At 52.4% G+C, this 19,612-nt stretch overlaps 1 protein-coding gene across 1 annotated transcript in view; it reads right to left on the bottom strand.

The window, feature by feature from the left end:
* The window catches only part of ABRAXAS1 (abraxas 1, BRCA1 A complex subunit), a 62,280-nt gene that overhangs the window by 3,595 nt on the left and 39,073 nt on the right, over nucleotides 1–19,612 (bottom strand). The window contains exon 8 of the mRNA XM_075352019.1: nucleotides 11,668–11,776. Within this exon, the coding sequence (XP_075208134.1) occupies nucleotides 11,668–11,776 (109 nt within the window). The remainder of the gene's footprint in view (nucleotides 1–11,667; nucleotides 11,777–19,612) is intronic.

Below are 19,612 nucleotides of genomic sequence, written 5' to 3'. Positions count from 1 at the left end.
GATACCACGACCTCCTCGGCCAGTCTGGAGCGACGAGTATGACGCGGCTGCACTCGGATCTGATCTTGCGTAGCACTCTGGGCAAGAGCGCCAGAGGCGGAAACACGTATGGGAGCTGAAACTGCGACCAATCTTGAACCAAGGCGTCTGCCGCCAGAGCTCTTTGATCGCGCGACCTCGCCATGAATGCCGGGACCTTGTTGTTGTGCCGGGATGCCATTAGGTCGACGTCCGGCACTCCCCAGCGGCGACAGATTTCCTGAAACACGTCCGGGTGAAGGGACCATTCCCCGGCGTCCATGCCCTGGCGACTGAGGAAGTCTGCTTCCCAGTTTTCTACGCCTGGGATGTGAACCGCGGATATGGTGGATGCTCTGTCCTCCACCCACATTAGAATGCGCCGGACTTCTTGGAAGGCTTGCCGACTGCGCGTCCCTCCTTGGTGGTTGATGTATGCCACCGCTGTGGAGTTGTCCGATTGGATTCGGATCTGCTTTCCTTCCAGCCACTGTTGGAAGGCCAGTAGAGCAAGATACACTGCTCTGATCTCCAGAACATTGATCTGAAGGGTGGACTCCTGCGGAGTCCACGTCCCCTGAGCCCTGTGGTGGAGAAATACTGCTCCCCACCCTGACAGACTCGCATCTGTCGTGACTACTGCCCAGGATGGGGGCAGGAAGGATCTTCCCTGAGACAATGAGGTGGGAAGGAGCCACCATTGTAGAGAGTCCTTGGCCGTCTGGGAAAGAGAGACTTTCCTGTCCAGGGACGTTGACTTCCCGTCCCATTGGCGGAGAATGTCCCATTGAAGTGGGCGCAGATGAAACTGCGCAAAGGGAACTGCTTCCATGGCTGCCACCATCTTCCCTAGGAAATGCATGAGGCGCCGCAAGGGATGCAACTGGCCCTGCAGAAGAGATTGCACCCCTGTCTGTAGTGACCGCTGCTTGTCCAGCGGAAGCTTCACTATCGCTGCTAGAGTATGAAACTCCATGCCAAGATACGTTAGTGATTGAGTCGGTGATAGGATCGACTTTGGAAAGTTGATGATCCATCCGAAAGACTGTAGGGTCTCCAGCGTAGCATTCAGGCTGTGCTGACATGCCTCTTGAGAGGGAGCTTTGACCAGTAAATCGTCTAGGTAAGGGATCACCGAGTGTCCCTGAGAGTGCAAGACTGCTACCACCGCCGCCATGACCTTGGTGAAGACCCGTGGGGCTGTCGCCAGACCAAATGGCAGAGCTACGAACTGAAAATGGTCGTCTCCTATCACAAAACGTAGAAAACGTTGATGTTCTGTAGCAATTGGCACGTGGAGATAAGCATCTTTGATGTCTATTGAGGCAAGGAAGTCTCCTCTGGACATTGAGGCAATGACAGAACGCAGGGTTTCCATCCGGAACTTCCTGGCGTGCACATGTTTGTTGAGCCGTTTTAGGTCCAGAACAGGACGGAACGAGCCGTCCTTTTTTGGAACCACAAAGAGATTGGAGTAAAACCCTTGCCCTTGTTCCTGAGGAGGGACTGGGATCACCACTCCTTCCGCTCTTAGGGAGTCCACCGCCTGCAGCAGAGCATCTGCTCGGTCTGGATGTGGGGAGGTTCTGAAGAACCGAGCTGGAGGACGAGAATTGAACTCGATTCTGTACCCGCGAGACAAAATGTCCGTCACCCACCGGTCTTTGACCTGTGACATCCAAATGCCGGAAAAGCGGGAGAGCCTGCCCCCGACCGGCGATGCGGAGGGAGGGGGCTGGAAGTCATGAGGTAGCCGCTTTGGAAGCGGTACCTCCATTTGCTTTCTTGGGGCGCGTGTGAGCCCGCCACGAATCTGAGTTTCTTTGCGTCCTCTGAGTCCCTTTGGACGAGGTAAATGGTGTCTTGCCCGAACCTCGAAAGGACTGAAACCTCTGCTGCCACTTTTTCTGCTGAGGTTTGGTTGTTCTGGGTTGTGGTAAAGAGGAGTCTTTACCCTTGGACTGCTTAATGATATCAGCCAATGGCTCGCCAAACAGTCTATCTCTAGATAAAGGCAAACTGGTTAAACATTTTTTGGAACCAGCATCTGCTTTCCAGTCCTTTAACCACAAGGCTCTGCGCAAAACTACCGAATTGGCGGACGCCATTGAGGTGCGACTGGTAGATTCTAGGACCGCATTGATAGCGTAAGACGCAAACGCCGACATCTGCGTGGTAAGGTGCGCCACTTGCGGCACTGCTGGATGTATGATAGCATCCACTTTTGCTAAGCCAGCTGAAATAGCCTGGAGTGCCCATACGGCTGCGAATGCCGGAGCAAACGACGCGCCGATAGCTTCATAGACAGATTTTAACCAAAGGTCCATCTGTCTGTCATTGGCATCTTTAAGTGAAGCCCCATCCTCCACTGCAACTATGGACCTAGCTGCGAGTTTGGAAATCGGGGGGTCTACCTTTGGACACTGTGTCCAGCGCTTGACCACCTCAGGGGGGAAAGGGAAACGCGTATCTTTAGATCGTTTAGAGAAACGCCTTTCTGGGTGAGCGTCGTGCTTCTGGATTGATTCTCTGAAGTCAGCGTGGTCCAACAAAGCACTCAATTTACGCTTGGGATAAAGGAAACGAAACTTCTCCTGCTCCGCAGCCGCCTCTTCTGCTGAAGGGGCTGGGGGAGAAATATCCAACAGCCTATTGATGGCTGAGATGAGGTCGTTTACCATGGCATCCCCATCAGGGGTATCTAGGTTGAGAGGGATTCCAGGAATGGATTCCTGATCACTCTCATCAGACACATCACAGGGAGACTGATTGCGCTGAGACCCTGAGCAGTGTGATGACGTCGAGGGTCTTTCCCAGCGAGCTCGCTTAGGGTGGCTGGGGCTATCATCTGAGTCATAATCCTCGGCCTGTGAAGCCGGGGACCCCCCTGTGGGCTGGATTAAATCCAAGTGAGGGGGACCTGAGGACAGAGGCCTCGCCGTGTCCAAAGACTGAGCCCCATGCATAGATTGCAAGGTTTCAAGGATTTTTGCCATAGAGACAGACATATTATCAGCAAAAACTGCAAAGTCTGTCCCTGTCACCGGGGCAGAACTTACAAGCGTCTCAGCCTGGGTCACTACCCCTCCTGACTCCGGCTGGCGAAGCAGCACCGGGTCGGAGCATTGCACACAATGGGAGCCTGCTGGTAGATTAGCCCCACATGCAGCACACGCAGCACACACAGCCCTGGCCTTGGCAGCCTTGCGTTTTAAGGATGGCATGTTGCTGCTTCCACAGAGTGATCTGGGAGATGCAGCCAGAAGCGACCTCACAGTGCAAGAAATACAATATTTATATATCTGTACAGTACACCGATACACCGTGAGGCACTAGAGGGACCAGCACAGACAAATCGCTTACCGCCCGCTTAAAAAGCGGGTGTGTGGTCGCCAGATAGCCCCTAGTCCAGGTCTCCCAGAGCCTTGCGTCCTTCCTCCAGCCAGACTGCATGTAATGGCTGCCGGCGTCTGAGAGAGAAGGGGGGCGGGCCCTGGGCGTTCCTGGCCAAGAGCGGGAAGCCTGCTTCCCTCTGTGCCTAGTGTGAGGGCTGGAGCATGTAAATCAGGCTCCAGCCCTCGTCGCTGCTAGCGAACAGCGTCTCTCCCCTACCCTGAATGACAGGGTGGGGGCGGGAACGAATCGGAGCTGCCGGCGTCCTAGGCCCAAAAAGCCGGGGACTCAATTTATAACCGCCGCCGCCGTAAAAGCGCGGACGGCGGATCCCCGGCGCACCACAAGTCACAGCAGCGCCGCCCGGTCCAGAGGGGGTCGGCGCTGCGTTCCCATACACAAAAAATCCCCCAGTAATCTGTAGGGACACTAACTCCAACGTTGCGGTCCCCGGCGCACTACAACACCCAGCCAGCCCGGAGTGTGTCTGTGCCTGCCGGGGACACAGAGTACCTGTATGATGCAGGGCCTGTCCCTGATCATACTCCTGCTCCGTCTCCAACAGGTTCTAATGGGTCTGTGGATGGAGCCCGGCGTCAGAGCTGAGAGGCCGGCAGGATCCCACTTCCACAGAGCCCTACCAGGGGATGTGGAAGGAAAACAGCATGTCAGGCTCCAGCCCTGTACCAGCAATAGGTACCTCAACCTTACAACACCATCCAGGGGTGAGAAGGGAGCATGCTGGGGACACTATATGTGTCCTCTTTTCTTCCATCCGAAATAGTCAGCAGCTACTGCTGACTAAAATCTGTGGAGCTATGCATGGAATGTCTGACCTCCTTCGCACACAAAGCTAAAACTGGAGAACCCGTGATACCACGGGGGGGTATAGCCAGAGGGGGAGGGGCCTTGCACTTTTGATGTAGTGCTTTGTGTGGCCTCCAGAGGGCAGTAGCTATACCCCAATCGTCTGGGTCTCCCAATAGAGCGCTGAAGAAAAAACATGGCAATGAGGAAGTGCAAAAATTATGTAAATACCACAGGTTATTTCCTGCCAAGAGATGAGGTTTTGCTACAGCTCTACTGCAGAAAAAAAAAATAAAGCAGCAAGAGCACCCTGTATGAACATTGCCTTATTCTCTTCACCTCCAGCCACTTTCCTATTTTTTTTTTTTTTTGCTCCCCTTCTGAGAGACATAACTTTTTTATTTTTCCGTCTATCTTGCTATACGATGGCTTTTTTTTTTGCGGGATAAGCTGTACTTTTTCAATTAAACCATAAATTTTACCATTATAGTGTACTGGAAACATTCGCCATGTTCACTATAAGGTAAAACTGATGTGTCGATGTGATGCCTCGGGTCAGTATGAGTTTATAGACACCAAACATGTATTAGGTTTACTTTTATCTAAGGGGTTAAAAAAAAAATCAAACGTTTGTCCAAAAAAGTGGCGCACTTTTTAAGCCATTTTCCATGACCCCTAGCGTTCATTTTTTGTCATCTATGGTTCAGTGACCGCTTTTTTTTGCGTCTCGAGCTGACATTTTTATTGGTACCATTTTTGGGCAGATGCTAAGTTTTGCTCGCCTGTTATTGAATTTTGCACAAAATTTACAGAGACCAAAGAAAAATGTAAAGAAGGGAATTTTGTTACTTACCGTAAATTCCTTTTCTTCTAGCTCCTATTGGGAGACCCAGACGATTGGGTGTATAGCACTGCCTCCGGAGGCCACACAAAGCATTACACTAAAAAGTGTAAGGCCCCTCCCCTTCTGGCTATACACCCCCAGTGGGATCACTGGCTGCTCAGTTTTAGTGCTAAAGCAAGAAGGAGGAAAGCCAATAACTGGTTTAAACAAATTCACTCCGAAGTAACATCGGAGAACTGAAAACCGTTCAACATGAACAACATGTGTACCCGAAAAAAACCAACAATCCCGAAGGGCAACAGGGCGGGTGCTGGGTCTCCCAATAGGAGCTAGAAGAAAAGGAATTTACGGTAAGTAACAAAATTCCCTTCTTCTTCGGCGCTCCATTGGGAGACCCAGACGATTGGGACGTCCAAAAGCAGTCCCTGGGTGGGTAAAGAAATACCTCATGTTAGAGCTGCGAAGACAGCCTTCCCCTACGGGGAGGTAACTGCCGCCTGCAGGACTCTTCTACCTAGGCTGGCGTCCGCCGAAGCATAGGTATGCACCTGATAATGTTTGGTGAAAGTGTGCAGACTCGACCAGGTAGCTGCCTGGCACACCTGTTGAGCCGTAGCCTGGTGTCGTAATGCCCAGGACGCACCCACGGCTCTGGTAGAGTGGGCCTTCAGCCCTGATGGAACCGGAAGCCCAGCAGAACGGTAGGCTTCAAGAATTGGTTCTTTGATTCATCGAGCCAGGGTTGCTTTTGAAGCCTGCGACCCTTTGCGCTTACCAGCGACAAGGACAAAGAGTGCATCCGAGCAGCGCAGGGGCGCCGTGCGGGAAATGTAGATTCTGAGTGCTCTCACCAGATCTAACAAATGTAAATCCTTTTCATACCGAAGAACTGGATGAGGACAAAAGGAAGGCAAGGAGATATCCTGATTAAGATGAAAAGAGGATACCACCTTAGGGAGAAACTCCTGAATGGGGCGCAGCACTACCTTGTCCTGGTGGAACACCAGGAAGGGAGCCTTGGATGACAGCGCTGCTAGCTCAGACACTCTCCGAAGAGACGTGACCGCCACTAGAAAGACCACTTTCTGTGAGAGACGAGAAAGTGAAACATCCCTCAGAGGCTCGAAGGGCGGCTTCTGGAGAGCAACTAGTACCCTGTTTAGATCCCATGGATCTAACGGCCGCCTGTACGGAGGGACGATATGACAAACCCCCTGCAGGAACGTGCGCACCTGAGAAAGTCGTGCTAGACGCTTCTGAAAAAACACGGATAGTGCCGAGACTTGCCCTTTAAGGGAGCCGAGCGACAAGCCCTTTTCCAACCCAGATTGCAGGAAGGAAAGAAAAGTAGGTAACGCGAATGGCCAGGGGGATACTCCTTGTGCAGAGCACCAGGATAAGAAAATCCTCCACGTTCTGTGGTAGATCTTAGCAGAAGTGGACTTCCTAGCCTGTCTCATGGTGGCAACGACTCCTTGGGATAATCCTGAAGACGCTAGGATCCAGGACTCAATGGCCACACAGTCAGGTTCAGGGCCGCAGAATTCCGATGGAAAAACGGCCCTTGGGACAGTAAGTCTGGTCGGTCTGGTAGTGCCCACGGTTGGCCGACCGTGAGATGCCACAGATCCGGGTACCACGACCTCCTCGGCCAGTCTGGGGCGACGAGTATGACGCGGCTGCAATCGGATCTGATCTTGCGTAGCACTCTGGGCACGAGTGCCAGAGGTGGGAACACATAAGGGAGCCGGAACTGCGACCAATCTTGCACTAAGGCGTCTGCCGCCAGAGCTCTTTGATCGCGAGACCGCGCCATGAACGTCGGGACCTTGTTGTTGTGCCGCGACGCCATTAGGTCGACGTCCGGCACCCCCCAGCGGCGACAGATTTCCTGAAACACGTCCGGGTGAAGGGACCATTCCCCTGCGTCCATACCCTGGCGACTGAGGAAGTCTGCTTCCCAGTTTTCTACGCCCGGGATGTGAACCGCTGATATGGTGGATGCTCTGTCCTCCACCCACAGCAGAATCCGCCGGACTTCCTGGAAGGCTTGCCGACTGCGTGTCCCTCCCTGGTGGTTGATGTATGCCACCGCTGTGGAGTTGTCCGACTGAATTCGGATCTGCTTTCCTTCCAGCCACTGCTGGAAGGCTAGTAGGGCTAGATACACTGCCCTGATTTCCAGAACATTGATCTGAAGGGTGGACTCCTGCTGAGTCCACGTCCCTTGAGCCCTGTGGTGGAGAAAAACTGCTCCCCACCCTGACAGACTTGTGTCTGTCGTGACCACTGCCCAGGATGGGGGCAGGAATGATCTTCCCTGTGATAATGAGGTGGGAAGAAGCCACCATTGCAGAGAGTCCTTGGCCGTCTGGGAAAGGGAGACTTTCCTGTCCAGGGAAGTTGACTTCCCGTCCCATTGGCGGAGAATGTCCCATTGAAGTGGGCGCAGATGAAACTGTGCAAACGGGACTGCTTCCATTGCTGCCACCATCTTCCCTAGGAAGTGCATGAGGCGCCTTAAGGAGTGCGACTGACCGTGAAGGAGAGACTGTACCCCTGTCTGTAGTGACCGCTGCTTGTCCAGCGGAAGCTTCACTATCGCTGGCAGAGTATGAAACTCCATGCCAAGATACGTTAGTGATTGAGTCGGTGACAGATTTGACTTTGAAAAGTTGATGATCCACCCGAAAGTCTGGAGAGTCTCCAGCGCAACATTCAGGCTGTGTTGGCACGCCTCTTGAGAGGGTGCTTTGACAAGTAGATCGTCCAAGTAAGGGATCACCGAGTGTCCCTGGGAGTGCAAGACTGCTACCACTGCCGCCATGACCTTGGTGAAAACCAGTGGGGCTGTCGCCAGACCAAATGGCAGAGCTACGAACTGGAGATGTTCGTGACCTATCACAAAACGTAGAAAACGTTGGTGCTCTGTAGCAATCGGCACGTGGAGATAAGCATCTTTGATGTCTATTGATGCAAGGAAATCTCCTTGAGACATTGAGGCAATGACGGAGCGGAGGGATTCCATCCGGAACCGCCTGGCGTTCACATGCTTGTTGAGCAGCTTTAGGTCCAGAACAGGACGGAACGAGCCGTCCTTTTTTGGAACCACGAAGAGATTGGAGTAAAAACCTTGCCCTTGTTCCTGAAGAGGAACAGGGATCACCACTCCTTCTGCTCTTAGTGAGCCCACCCCCTGCAGAAGAGCCTCTGCTCGGTCGGGATGTGGGGAAGTTCTGAAGAACCGAGGCGGAGGACGAGAACTGAACTCTATCCTGTACCCGTGAGACAAAATGTCTGTTACCCACCGGTCCTTGACCTGTGGCAGCCAAATGTTGCAAAAGCGGGAGAGCCTGCCACCGACCGAGGATGCGGAGGGAGGAGGCCGAAAGTCATGAGGCAGCCGCCTTGGAAGCGGTTCCTCCGGTTGCTTTCTTGGGGCGTGAGTGAGCCCGCCAGGAATCTGAGCCCTTTTGCTCTTTCTGAGTCCCTTTGGACGAGGAGAATTGGGCCTTGCCAGAGCCTCGAAAGGACCGAAACCTCGACTGCCACCTCCTTTGTTGAGGTTTGCTTGATCTGGGCTGGGGTAAGGAGGAGTCTTTACCCTTGGACTGTTTAATGATTTCAGCCAATTGCTCACCAAACAGTCTGTCTACAGATAGTGGCAAGCTGGTTAAACATTTTTTGGAAGCAGAATCCGCTTTCCATTCTTTTAACCACAAGGCTCTGCGCAAAACCACCGAGTTGGCAGACGCCATTGAGGTACGGCTCGTAGAGTCCAGGACAGCGTTGATAGCATAGGTCGCAAACGCAGACATTTGCGAAGTTAAGGACTTCACTTGCGGCACTGCTGGACGTATGATAGAGTCCACCTGTGCCAGACCAGCTGAAATAGCTTGGAGTGCCCACACGGCCGCGAATGCTGGAGCAAATGACGCGCCGATAGCTTCATAGACAGATTTCAACCAAAGATCCATCTGTCTGTCATTGGCATCTTTAAGTGAAGCCCCATCCTCCACTGCAACTATGGATCTAGCCGCAAGCCTGGAGATTGGGGGATCCACCTTTGGACACTGGGTCCAGCGTTTGACCACGTCAGGGGGAAAGGGATAACGTGTATCCTTAAGACGTTTGGAGAAACGCTTGTCTGGATAAGCCTGGTGTTTCTGGACTGATTCTCTGAAGTCAGCGTGGTCCAGAAAAGTACTCAGTTTACGCTTGGGATACCTGAAATGGAACTTCTCCTGCTGTGCAGCTGCCTCTTCTGCTGAAGGGGCTGGGGGAGAAATATCCAACAGTCTATTGATGGCCGCTATAAGGTCATTTACCATGGCGTCACCATCAGGAGTATCCAGATTGAGAGCGGTGTCAGGATTAGACTCCTGATCACCCTCCTCTGTCTCATCACGCAGAGACTCTTCTCGCTGAGACCCTGATCCGCGTGATGACGTGGAGGGTCTCTCCCAGCGAGCTCGCTTAGGCTGCCTGGGACTGTCATCTGAGTCAGAGCCTTCAGCCTGAGATGCCTGGGACCCCCTTGAAGCACGGATTAACTCCAACTGAGGGGGACCGGGGAACATTGACGCAGCAGTATCCATGGTCTGAGTGACCGGCCTGGCCTGCAAGGTCTCTAGGATTTTTGTCATAGTGACAGACATCTTGTCAGCAAAAACTGCAAACTCTGTCCCCGTCACCGGGACAGGGTTCACCGGTGACTCTGCCTGGGCCACTACCACCATAGACTCCGGCTGACGAAGTGGCACAGGGACCGAACATTGCACACAATGGGGGTCTTTGGAACCTGCCGGTAGATCAGCCCCACAAGCGGCACAAGCAGCGTATACAGCCTGTGTCTTGGCACCCTTGCGTTTTGCGGATGACATGTTGTCGTCTCCTCAGAGCAATATAGGGTATACAGCCAAGAAGCGACCTTACAGTGCAATATATATATATATATATATGGTATAGAGAAAAAAATACACCAATATAACACTGTGGCACTAGTGGGACCAGCACTAATGTGCTGCTTACCGCCCGCTTAACGCGGGTGTGTGGTCGCCAGAAATCCCTTGTCTGGGTCTCCCAGAGCCTGTGTCCGTTCTCCAGCCAGACTGCATGTAGGAATGGCTGCCGGCGTCCTGTGGAGAGGGGCGGGCCCTGGGCGTGCTGCCGACAAAGAGCGGGAACTGGCGTCCCACTGTGCCCAGTGAGAGGGCTGGAGTATGTAAATCAGACTCCAGCCCTCGGCGCTGACTACCGTACAGCGTCTCTCCCTTGCCCTGATTGACAGGGTGGGGGCGGGAACGAAGCGGAGCTAGGCCGCAAAAGCCGGGGACTAGATTTATAAGCGCCGCCGTCGTAAAAGCACGGTCGGCGCTAAGTCCCCGGCGCACCACAAGTCTCAGCCGCGCTGCCGCTCCAGGGGCGGCCAGCGCGGCAGTCCCCAACACATAAAGTCCCTCAGAGAAACTGCAGTGACTGTAACCCCAGCGCACAGCGCTACTGTCCCCGGCGCACTAGCACACCCAGCAAGTCTGGAGTGCGCGCGGCCTGTCCCTACGGGGACACAGAGTACCTGAAAGTCGCAGGGCCTTGTCCCTGAACGGTACCCAGCTCCGTATCCAGCAGGTTCTACGGGTCTGTGGATGGAGCCCGGCCTCAGGGCTTGGGGGCCGGTAAGATCCCACTTCCTCAGAGCCCTCAGGGGGATGGGGAAGGAAAGCAGCATGTGGGCTCCAGCCTCCGTACCCACAATGGGTACCTCAACCTTAACAAACACCGCCAATAGGAATGGGGTGAGAAGGGAGCATGCTGGGGGCCCTAGTATGGGCCCTCTTTTCTTCCATCCGATATAGTCAGCAGCTACTGCTGACTAAACAGTGGAGCTATGCGTGGATGTCTGACCTCCTTCGCACAAAGCTTGAAAACTGAGCAGCCAGTGATCCCACTGGGGGTGTATAGCCAGAAGGGGAGGGGCCTTACACTTTTTAGTGTAATGCTTTGTGTGGCCTCCGGAGGCAGTGCTATACACCCAATCGTCTGGGTCTCCCAATGGAGCGCCGAAGAAATTGGCATTTGGTAAACTGCGTAGCGGTAAAAATACCAATCATATTAATTGATTTTATATTTTGATTGGGCATTTTTAAACGCGGCAATACCAAATGTGTAATTTTTTTTTTAACCCTCATTTTCAATGGAACGACTGGGAGGCGATTTGAACTTTTAGGGGTTTTAATTTTTTTTATTTTACTAATCCCCTTAAGGGACTATAAGGATCACCGCTGATGGGGCCAGGTGAGTGAAGATTTACTGCGGCGGGCATTTAAATCGCTTTGTCACATTTTGACAATGCGATTTAAGGGGTTAAAAAGCGAGAGTGGATTGCAGATCCACCTGTGCCTGTGAAGCACACGTCAGCTGTTCAAATCAACTGATCTGCAAGAACTGCCACCGGCTACCCGCAGCAGCCGCCGGTAATTACAACTATATGGCTTAAGACTTAATGTTATGGCTCGTGGTCGTTAAGGGGTTAAAGTCCAAAAAATATAGTGCCTAACAAACATAATACACTGCACAATGAAAAGCTCGTCAGATCTTACTTTTACCTCGATTACAAAGTTGTCGCTTCTTTGCTATTTGCATCTTCAACTGGTTAACTTGCTGCAGTAGTTTTTCTACAAAACATTCACTGTCTGCCACACGACTGCAAGTTTCCTGGAAAGGAAAGCGTTCACAAAAAATTACAAATGCTGAGCAATGGTGTTGTCTATTGGCTAGAAGTATAGAGGAGTGGACCCACTGATTCAGCTGGACTTTATCTAAACTTCTGGTCTGGATATGAACTTGACCTGAACCCCATTGGAAGTTACTGATTGGGCAGTTCGGCTCTTGGTCCACATACAGCCAAACAGAGCACCTTCCGGGGGAGGGTGGAATTTTTTATTTTTTTTTGGATGCACACTACATCTAATCGTGCTTTTGTTACCCCCAGTGAGAGCCATTCAAACACTGCAAGTGGCTCGCAGAGGGCTCAGCCCAGAGCGTACCCAAGCACAGCGCTGCTCACTTGAGTGGTCAGCATACAAAGCCCCTGAGCTCCGTACACTGATATATTTTTGTATAGTCAGTACTTGGTATAAACACCGACCTTTACTGTTCGGGTTCACTCATCTCTAGTTGTAAGTAAAAATAAATCAAATATTGAAAAACATGCCTGGTAGCACAGCAGTAGTACACCGATAAACATCATAAATCAACTTCTCAATTTTTCCCCTTTAAACCAAACATTGTCATCGGTTGCCTTTACTGTATGTTAAAAGCAGAATTTTAGGAACTGTTAACTTAGAACATACAGCAGCTACATGTATCATCATAGGAAATATGAATTAAAGGGAACCAATCACCAGGATTTTCGTATATGGGTATGTGCTGACTTCATACCCATGTGACCAGAAGGGGCAAGGCCTGAGCCAACAAAGCTAATACCAGAAAGCAACATTTTTCTGTTGGCTGAGGTCCTGCCCCTTCTGGTCACATAGGTATGACCTCAGCACAGGTCCTGCAAGTCAAACAAACATTAAATCGATTGTATATTTGTGCTAATTATAACAGGGAGGGATAAGTATGAATATCCACCCCAGATATCTCATCCTCAGCTGCTGTCACTCAAGCTGATTTTATAAACTTTACTTTCTTGGATTTCAAAACATATACATCCGAGCTGACCACTACAGGTACGTAGAGAATCAGCCTGATATCTATCTATCCATCTCTATATCTATCTACCGTATTTTTCTTTTTCGCTCTATTGGGAGACCCAGACAATTGGGTGTATAGGCTATGCCTCCGGAGGCCGCACAAAGTACTACACTTAAAAGTGTTAGGCCCCTCCCCTTCTGCCAATACACCCCCCGTGCTCCCACGGGCTGCTCAGTTTTTTGCTTTGTGCGAAGGAGGTCAGACACGCACAGCACAGCTCCACAGATTAGTCAGCAGCAGCTGCTGACTATGTCGGATGGAAGAAAAGTGGGCCCATATAGGGCCCCCAGCATGCTCCCTTCTCACCCCACTCTTGTCGGCGGTGTTGTTAAGGTTGAGGTATCCATTGCGGGTACGGAGGCTGGAGCCCACATGCTGCTTTCCTTCCCCATCCCCCTTTGGGCTCTGGGTGAAGTGGGATCTTACCGGTCTCCAGGCACTGAGACCGTGCTCCATCCACAACTCCTGTGGAGCCTGATGGATAGGAGCCGAGTATCGTTCAGGGACATGGCCCTGCATCTTGGAGGTACTCTGTATCCCTGTGGGGACCGCGCACGGCATCACCTCAGCTTTGCTGGGTGTGCTAGTGCACCGGGGACCGCGGCGCTGACCGGGTCTATATGTGCCATTACACACTCAGCGTCGCTGAGTGTGTTTATATGTAAGGGCTACCGCACTAATCGCCGCTGCCATGGGACACTGCGGCGCGGCTGGGACTTGTAGTTCGCCGGGGACTTTCACGCCGGCCGCGCTTTTACAGCGGCCGCGTTTATTACTAGAGTCCCCGGCTTCCTTGCGGCCTAGTTTACTTTTCTCCCGCCCTCAGCCCTGACAGGCAGGGGGAAGGGCGGGACGCTGCAAGGAGCAAGCAGCTCTGAGGGCTGGAGTATGATTTACATACTCCACCCCCCTCACTGTGCACGGTGTGAGCACCAGTTCGCGCTCTCTCGGCCACGCCCACAGCTCCCTCATCTCGTCAGGACGCCGCAGCCATTCCTGTCAGCTCCACCGACGCTGCAGAAGAGGGACAAGTCCTGGGAGACCCAGACACGGTCTCTGGTGGCCTCACAACCGCTTTAGGCGGCTGGTAAGCAGCACCTGTTGGTGCTAGCCCCATGGTGCTGTAGGGTATTGGTACATTATTTGTGTATCATATATACTTTACACTGTATGAGCACAGTGCATTCTGGCTATATACTCAAGGAAAACTATAGCATGGCGCCCACAAAAGGCAGGGGTGCCAAAACACAGGCTTATTATGCTGCCTGCGCCGCTTGTAAGACCCCACTACCGGCAGGTTCCACTGACCCTCATTGTGTGCAGTGTTCGACCCCTGTGCCACTTCTTCAGCCGGAGCCTATGCTAAGAGGGGCCCAGGGGGAGCCACCTGTTGGCACTGTCCAGGTGACGGGGACTGAGTTTGCTAAACTCTCTGAGACTATGGCTAAGATACTAGAAGCCTTGCAGTCCAGGCCGGTATCTCAGCAACGGGACCCTGTTGAATCGTTGTTCCCGGGCCCCCCTCAGTTGGACCAACAATGTCCTCCCGGGGTATCTCCTACATCCCAGTCTGAGGGTTCTGACTTAGACCCCAGCCCCAGATTGACTAAGCGGGCTCGCTTAGAATTTCCCTCGACATCATATTGTTTAGGGTCTCAGCGGGGGGAATCTTTGGTTGATGATGCGGAGACAGCTGATCAGGATTCTGATCCTGAGAGCGCTCTCAATCTTAATACTCCAGACGGGGACGCCATAGTAAACGATCTTATTGCGTCCATCCATCAGTCGCTGGATATTTCTCCCTCAGCCCCTCCGGCGGAGGAGTCAGCTTCTCAGCAGGAGAACTTTCGTTTCAGGTTTCCCAAGCGGACACAGAGTATGTTTCTAGACCACTCTGATTTCAGAGAGGCAATCCAGAATCACCATGCTTGTCCAGATAAGCGTTTTTCTAAGCGCCTTAAGGATACACGTTATCCTTTCCCCCCGGACGTGGTTAAAGGTTGGACTCAATGTCCCAAAGTGGATCCTCCAATCTCCAGACTGGCGGCTATATCCATAATTGCAGTGGAAGATGGGGCCTCGCTCAAAGATGCCACTGACAGGCAGATGGAGCTCTGGTTGAAATCCATCTATGAAGCTATCGGAGCTTCTTTTGCCCCAGCATTCGCAGCCGTATGGGCGCTGCAAGCTATCTCAGCAGGTCAAGCGCAAATTGAAGCAGCCACATGCACGGCCGCGCCACAAGTGGCATCCATTACCACCCAGACCTCGGCAATTGCGTCTTACGCTATTAATGCTGTCCTGGACTCTGTGAGCCGTACGGCGGTGGCGACCGCCAATTCGGTGGTAATCCGCAGGGCCTTGTGGCTACGGGAATGGAAGGCAGATTCTGCTTCCAAAAAGTGCTTAACCAGTTTGCCAATTTCTGGCGACGGGCTGTTTGGCGAGCGTCTGGATGAAATCATCAAACAATCCAAGGGAAAGGATACATCCTTACCCCAGCCCAAACAGAACATTCCCCAACAGAGGAGAGGGCAGTCGAGGTTTCGGTCCTTTCGGGGCGCGGGCAGGTCCCAATTCTCCTCGTCCAAAAGGTCTCAGAAAGAACAAAGGAACTCTGATGCATGGCGGTCTAAGTCACGTCCTAAAAAGAACATTGGAGGCACCGCTAACAAGGCGGCTTCCTCATGACTTTCGACCTCCTCTAGTAGCATCCTCGGTCGGTGGCAGGCTCTCCCGCTTTTGCGACGCCTGGCTGCCACAAATAAAAGACCGCTGGGTGAGACATTCTGTCTCACGGTTACAAGATAGAGTTCATCTCTCGTCCCCCGACTCGATTCTTCAGGTCTTCTCCGCCTCCCGAGAGAGCCGAGGCTCTTCTGCAGGCGCTGGGCACTCTGAAGGCAGAAGGAGTGGTGGTCCCTGTTCCTCTTCATCAACAGGGCCACGGTTTTTACTCCAACTTGTTTGTGGTCCCAAAGAAGGACGGGTCTTTCCGTCCTGTCCTAGACCTGAAACTTCTCAACAAACACGTAAAGACCAGGCGGTTCCGGATGGAATCCCTTCGCTCCGTCATCGCCTCAATGTCCCAAGGAGATTTCCTTGCATCGATCGATATCAAAGATGCTTATCTCCACGTTCCGATTGCCCCAGAGCACCAGCGCTTCTTGCGCTTCGCCATAGGAAACGAACACCTGCAGTTCGTGGCACTGCCATTCGGCCTGGCAACAGCCCCACGGGTTTTCACCAAGGTTATGGCTACTGTAGTAGCGGTCCTCCATTCTCAGGGTCACTCGGTGATCCCGTACTTGGACGATCTGTTGATCAAGGCACCCTCTCTAGAGGCATGCCAACACAGCCTCGACGCTACCCTGGAGACTCTCCAGAGTTTCGGGTGGATCATCAATTTTCCAAAGTCAAATCTGACACCGGCCCAATCGCTCACATACCTTGGCATGGAGTTTCATACCCTCTCAGCGATAGTGAAGCTTCCGCTGATCAAGCAGCGGTCACTACAGACAGGGGTACAATCTCTCCTTCAAGGCCAGTCACACCCCTTGAGGCGCCTCATGCACTTCCTGGGGAAGATGGTGGCAGCAATGGAAGCAGTCCCTTTCGCGCAGTTTCACCTGCGTCCTCTTCAATGGGACATCCTACGCAAATGGGACAGGAAGCCGACGTCCCTCGACAGGACCGTCTCCCTCTCTCAGGCGACCAAAGCTTCCCTTCGGTGGTGGCTTCTTCCCACTTCATTGTCGAAGGGGAAATCCTTCCTACCCCCATCCTGGGAAGTAGTCACGACGGACGCAAGTCTGTCAGGGTGGGGAGCGGTTTTTTCTCCACCACAGGGCTCAGGGTACGTGGACCCGGCAAGAGTCCTCGCTTCAGATCAATGTTCTGGAAATTCGGGCAGTGTATCTTGCCCTGAAAGCGTTCCAGCAGTGGCTGGAAGGCAAGCAGATCCGAATTCAGTCGGACAATTCTACAGCGGTGGCATACATCAACCACCAAGGCGGCACACGCAGTCGACAAGCCTTCCAGGAAGTCCGGCGGATTTTGATGTGGGTGGAAGCCACGGCCTCCACCATATCCGCAGTTCACATCCCAGGCGTGGAAAACTGGGAAGCAGATTATCTCAGTCGCCAGGGCATGGACGCAGGGGAATGGTCCCTTCACCCGGATGTGTTTCAGGAGATCTGTTGCCGCTGGGGGGTGCCGGACGTCGACCTCATGGCGTCCCGGCACAACAACAAGGTACCAACGTTCATGGCACGGTCTCAAGATCCCAGAGCTCTGGCGGCAGACGCCTTAGTTCAGGATTGGTCGCAGTTTCAGCTCCCTTATGTGTTTCCTCCGCTGGCACTGTTGCCCAGAGTGTTACGCAAGATCAGGGCCGACTGCCGCCGCGCCATCCTCGTCGCTCCAGACTGGCCGAGGAGGTCGTGGTACCCGGATCTGTGGCATCTCACGGTCGGCCAACCGTGGGCACTACCAGACCGACCAGACTTGCTGTCTCAAGGGCCGTTTTTCCATCTGAATTCTGCGGCCCTCAACCTGACTGTGTGGCCATTGAGTCCTGGATCCTAGCGTCTTCAGGGTTATCTCAAGAAGTCATTGCCACTATGAGACAGGCTAGGAAACCAACGTCCGCCAAGATTTATCACAGGACGTGGAAAATTTTCCTGTCGTGGTGCTCTGCTCAGGGTTTTTCTCCCTGGCCATTTGCATTACCTACTTTTCTGTCCTTCCTTCAATCTGGACTGGAAAAGGGTTTGTCGCTCGGTTCCCTTAAGGGACAAGTTTCAGCGCTCTCTGTGTTTTTCCAGAAGCGCCTAGCTAGACTTCCACAGGTACGCACGTTCCTGCAGGGAGTTTGTCACATCGTTCCACCTTACAAGCGGCCGTTAGAACCCTGGGATCTAAACAGGGTGCTGATGGTTCTTCAGAAACCACCATTCGAGCCAATGAGAGATATCTCCCTCTCACGACTTTCGCAGAAAGTGGTTTTTCTAGTAGCAGTCACTTCTCTTCGGAGAGTGTCTGAGCTAGCAGCGTTGTCGTGCAAAGCCCCTTTTCTGGTTTTTCACCAGGACAAGGTGGTTTTACGTCCGGTTCCGGAATTTCTCCCTAAGGTGGTATCCCCCTTTCATCTCAATCAGGATATTTCCTTACCCTCTTTTTATCCTCATCCAGTTCACCAATGTGAAAAGGATTTGCACTTGTTAGATCTGGTGAGAGCACTCAGACTCTACATTTCTCGTACGGCGTCCCTGCGCCGCTCGGATGCACTCTTTGTCCTTGTCGCTGGCCAGCGTAAAGGGTCACAGGCTTCCAAATCAACCCTGGCTCGGTGGATCAAGGAGCCAATTATCAAAGCTTACCGTTCGGCTGGGCTTCCGGTTCCCTCAGGGCTGAAGGCCCATTCTACCAGAGCCGTGGGAGCGTCCTGGGCTTTGAGGCACCAGGCTGCGGCTCAACAGGTGTGTCAGGCGGCTACCTGGTCGAGCCTGCACACTTTCACGAAGCACTATCAGGTGCATACCTATGCTGCGGCGGATGCCAGCCTAGGTGGACGAGTCCTTCAGGCGGCGGTTGCCCACCTGTAGGAAAGGGCCGTTTTACGGCTCTCTTACGAGGTATTATTTTACCCACCCAGGGACTGCTTTTGGACGTCCCAATTGTCTGGGTCTCCCAATAGAGCGAAAAAGAAGAAGGGAATTTTGTTTACTTACCGTAAATTCCTTTTCTTCTAGCTCTAATTGGGAGACCCAGCACCCGCCCCTGTTTTTTTGTGTACACATGTTGTTCATGTTGAATGGTTTCAGTTCTCCGAGTTTCCTTCGGATTGAAGTTACTTTAAACCAGTTTATAATTATTTTTTCCTCCTTCTTGCTTTTGCACCAAAACTGAGCAGCCCGTGGGAGCACGGGGGGTGTATTGGCAGAAGGGGAGGGGCCTAACACTTTTAAGTGTAGTACTTTGTGCGGCCTCCGGAGGCATAGCCTATACACCCAATTGTCTGGGTCTCCCAATTAGAGCTAGAAGAAAAGGAATTTACGGTAAGTAAACAAAATTCCCTTCTTTTGGATTATAAGACGCACCAGACTATAAGACACACCCTTTTTTTAGAGAAGGAAAAAATAGAAAAAAAAAAGTAAAGTAAAAAAAATGTGGTCATGACACACTGTTATAGGGGGGTGGGTCTGCTGCTGACGCTGTTATGACGGTAATAATATCCCCAAATTCTATACTCATATCTCCCATTCTGGGCCCCTTCCAGGTAGATATGGACCCCATCGTGGAATATGTATGTTTCCCATCCTTATGTGTGTGATCCTCCAACCTGGTGTGTGTGTATATTATATATAAAATGATCCAACCCCATCCAGGTGTACAGTAATGCCTTTATATACTAAATTTATTTATTGCCTTAATTTTACAGATGTGATGCTCACCTAACTTTGTTTGGTCCTTCCTCTGCATTAGAAGCAAAGTCTCCCATATCTGAAGAGGACCTGCAGTGATGTCATGAAAAGGCAGGGCACTGTGCTGTCCTGTGCTGCTCTGGCCCCACCTCTTCATTACATCACTGCAGGTCCTTGTTCAGCTGCGGGAGACTTTGTGTCTAGTGCAGAGGCAGAACCAAGCTGAAAGCAATGTGAGCACTCAGCACAGAGACTGCGGCTGTGCTGTGAAGGTATGCTGTGCTCTGGCCCGGACACTGCAATGATCTGCACTTCCTCCGGGCCAGACATGACTGCAGCGGCACCGTGCTCCTGCCTAATAAAGAGC

Source organism: Anomaloglossus baeobatrachus, chromosome 1 (genome assembly GCF_048569485.1).
Source record: "Anomaloglossus baeobatrachus isolate aAnoBae1 chromosome 1, aAnoBae1.hap1, whole genome shotgun sequence".
Lineage (NCBI taxonomy): Eukaryota > Metazoa > Chordata > Amphibia > Anura > Aromobatidae > Anomaloglossus > Anomaloglossus baeobatrachus.
Note: the sequence above shows the minus strand (reverse complement) of the source record. Positions and strands in the feature narration are given on the sequence as shown.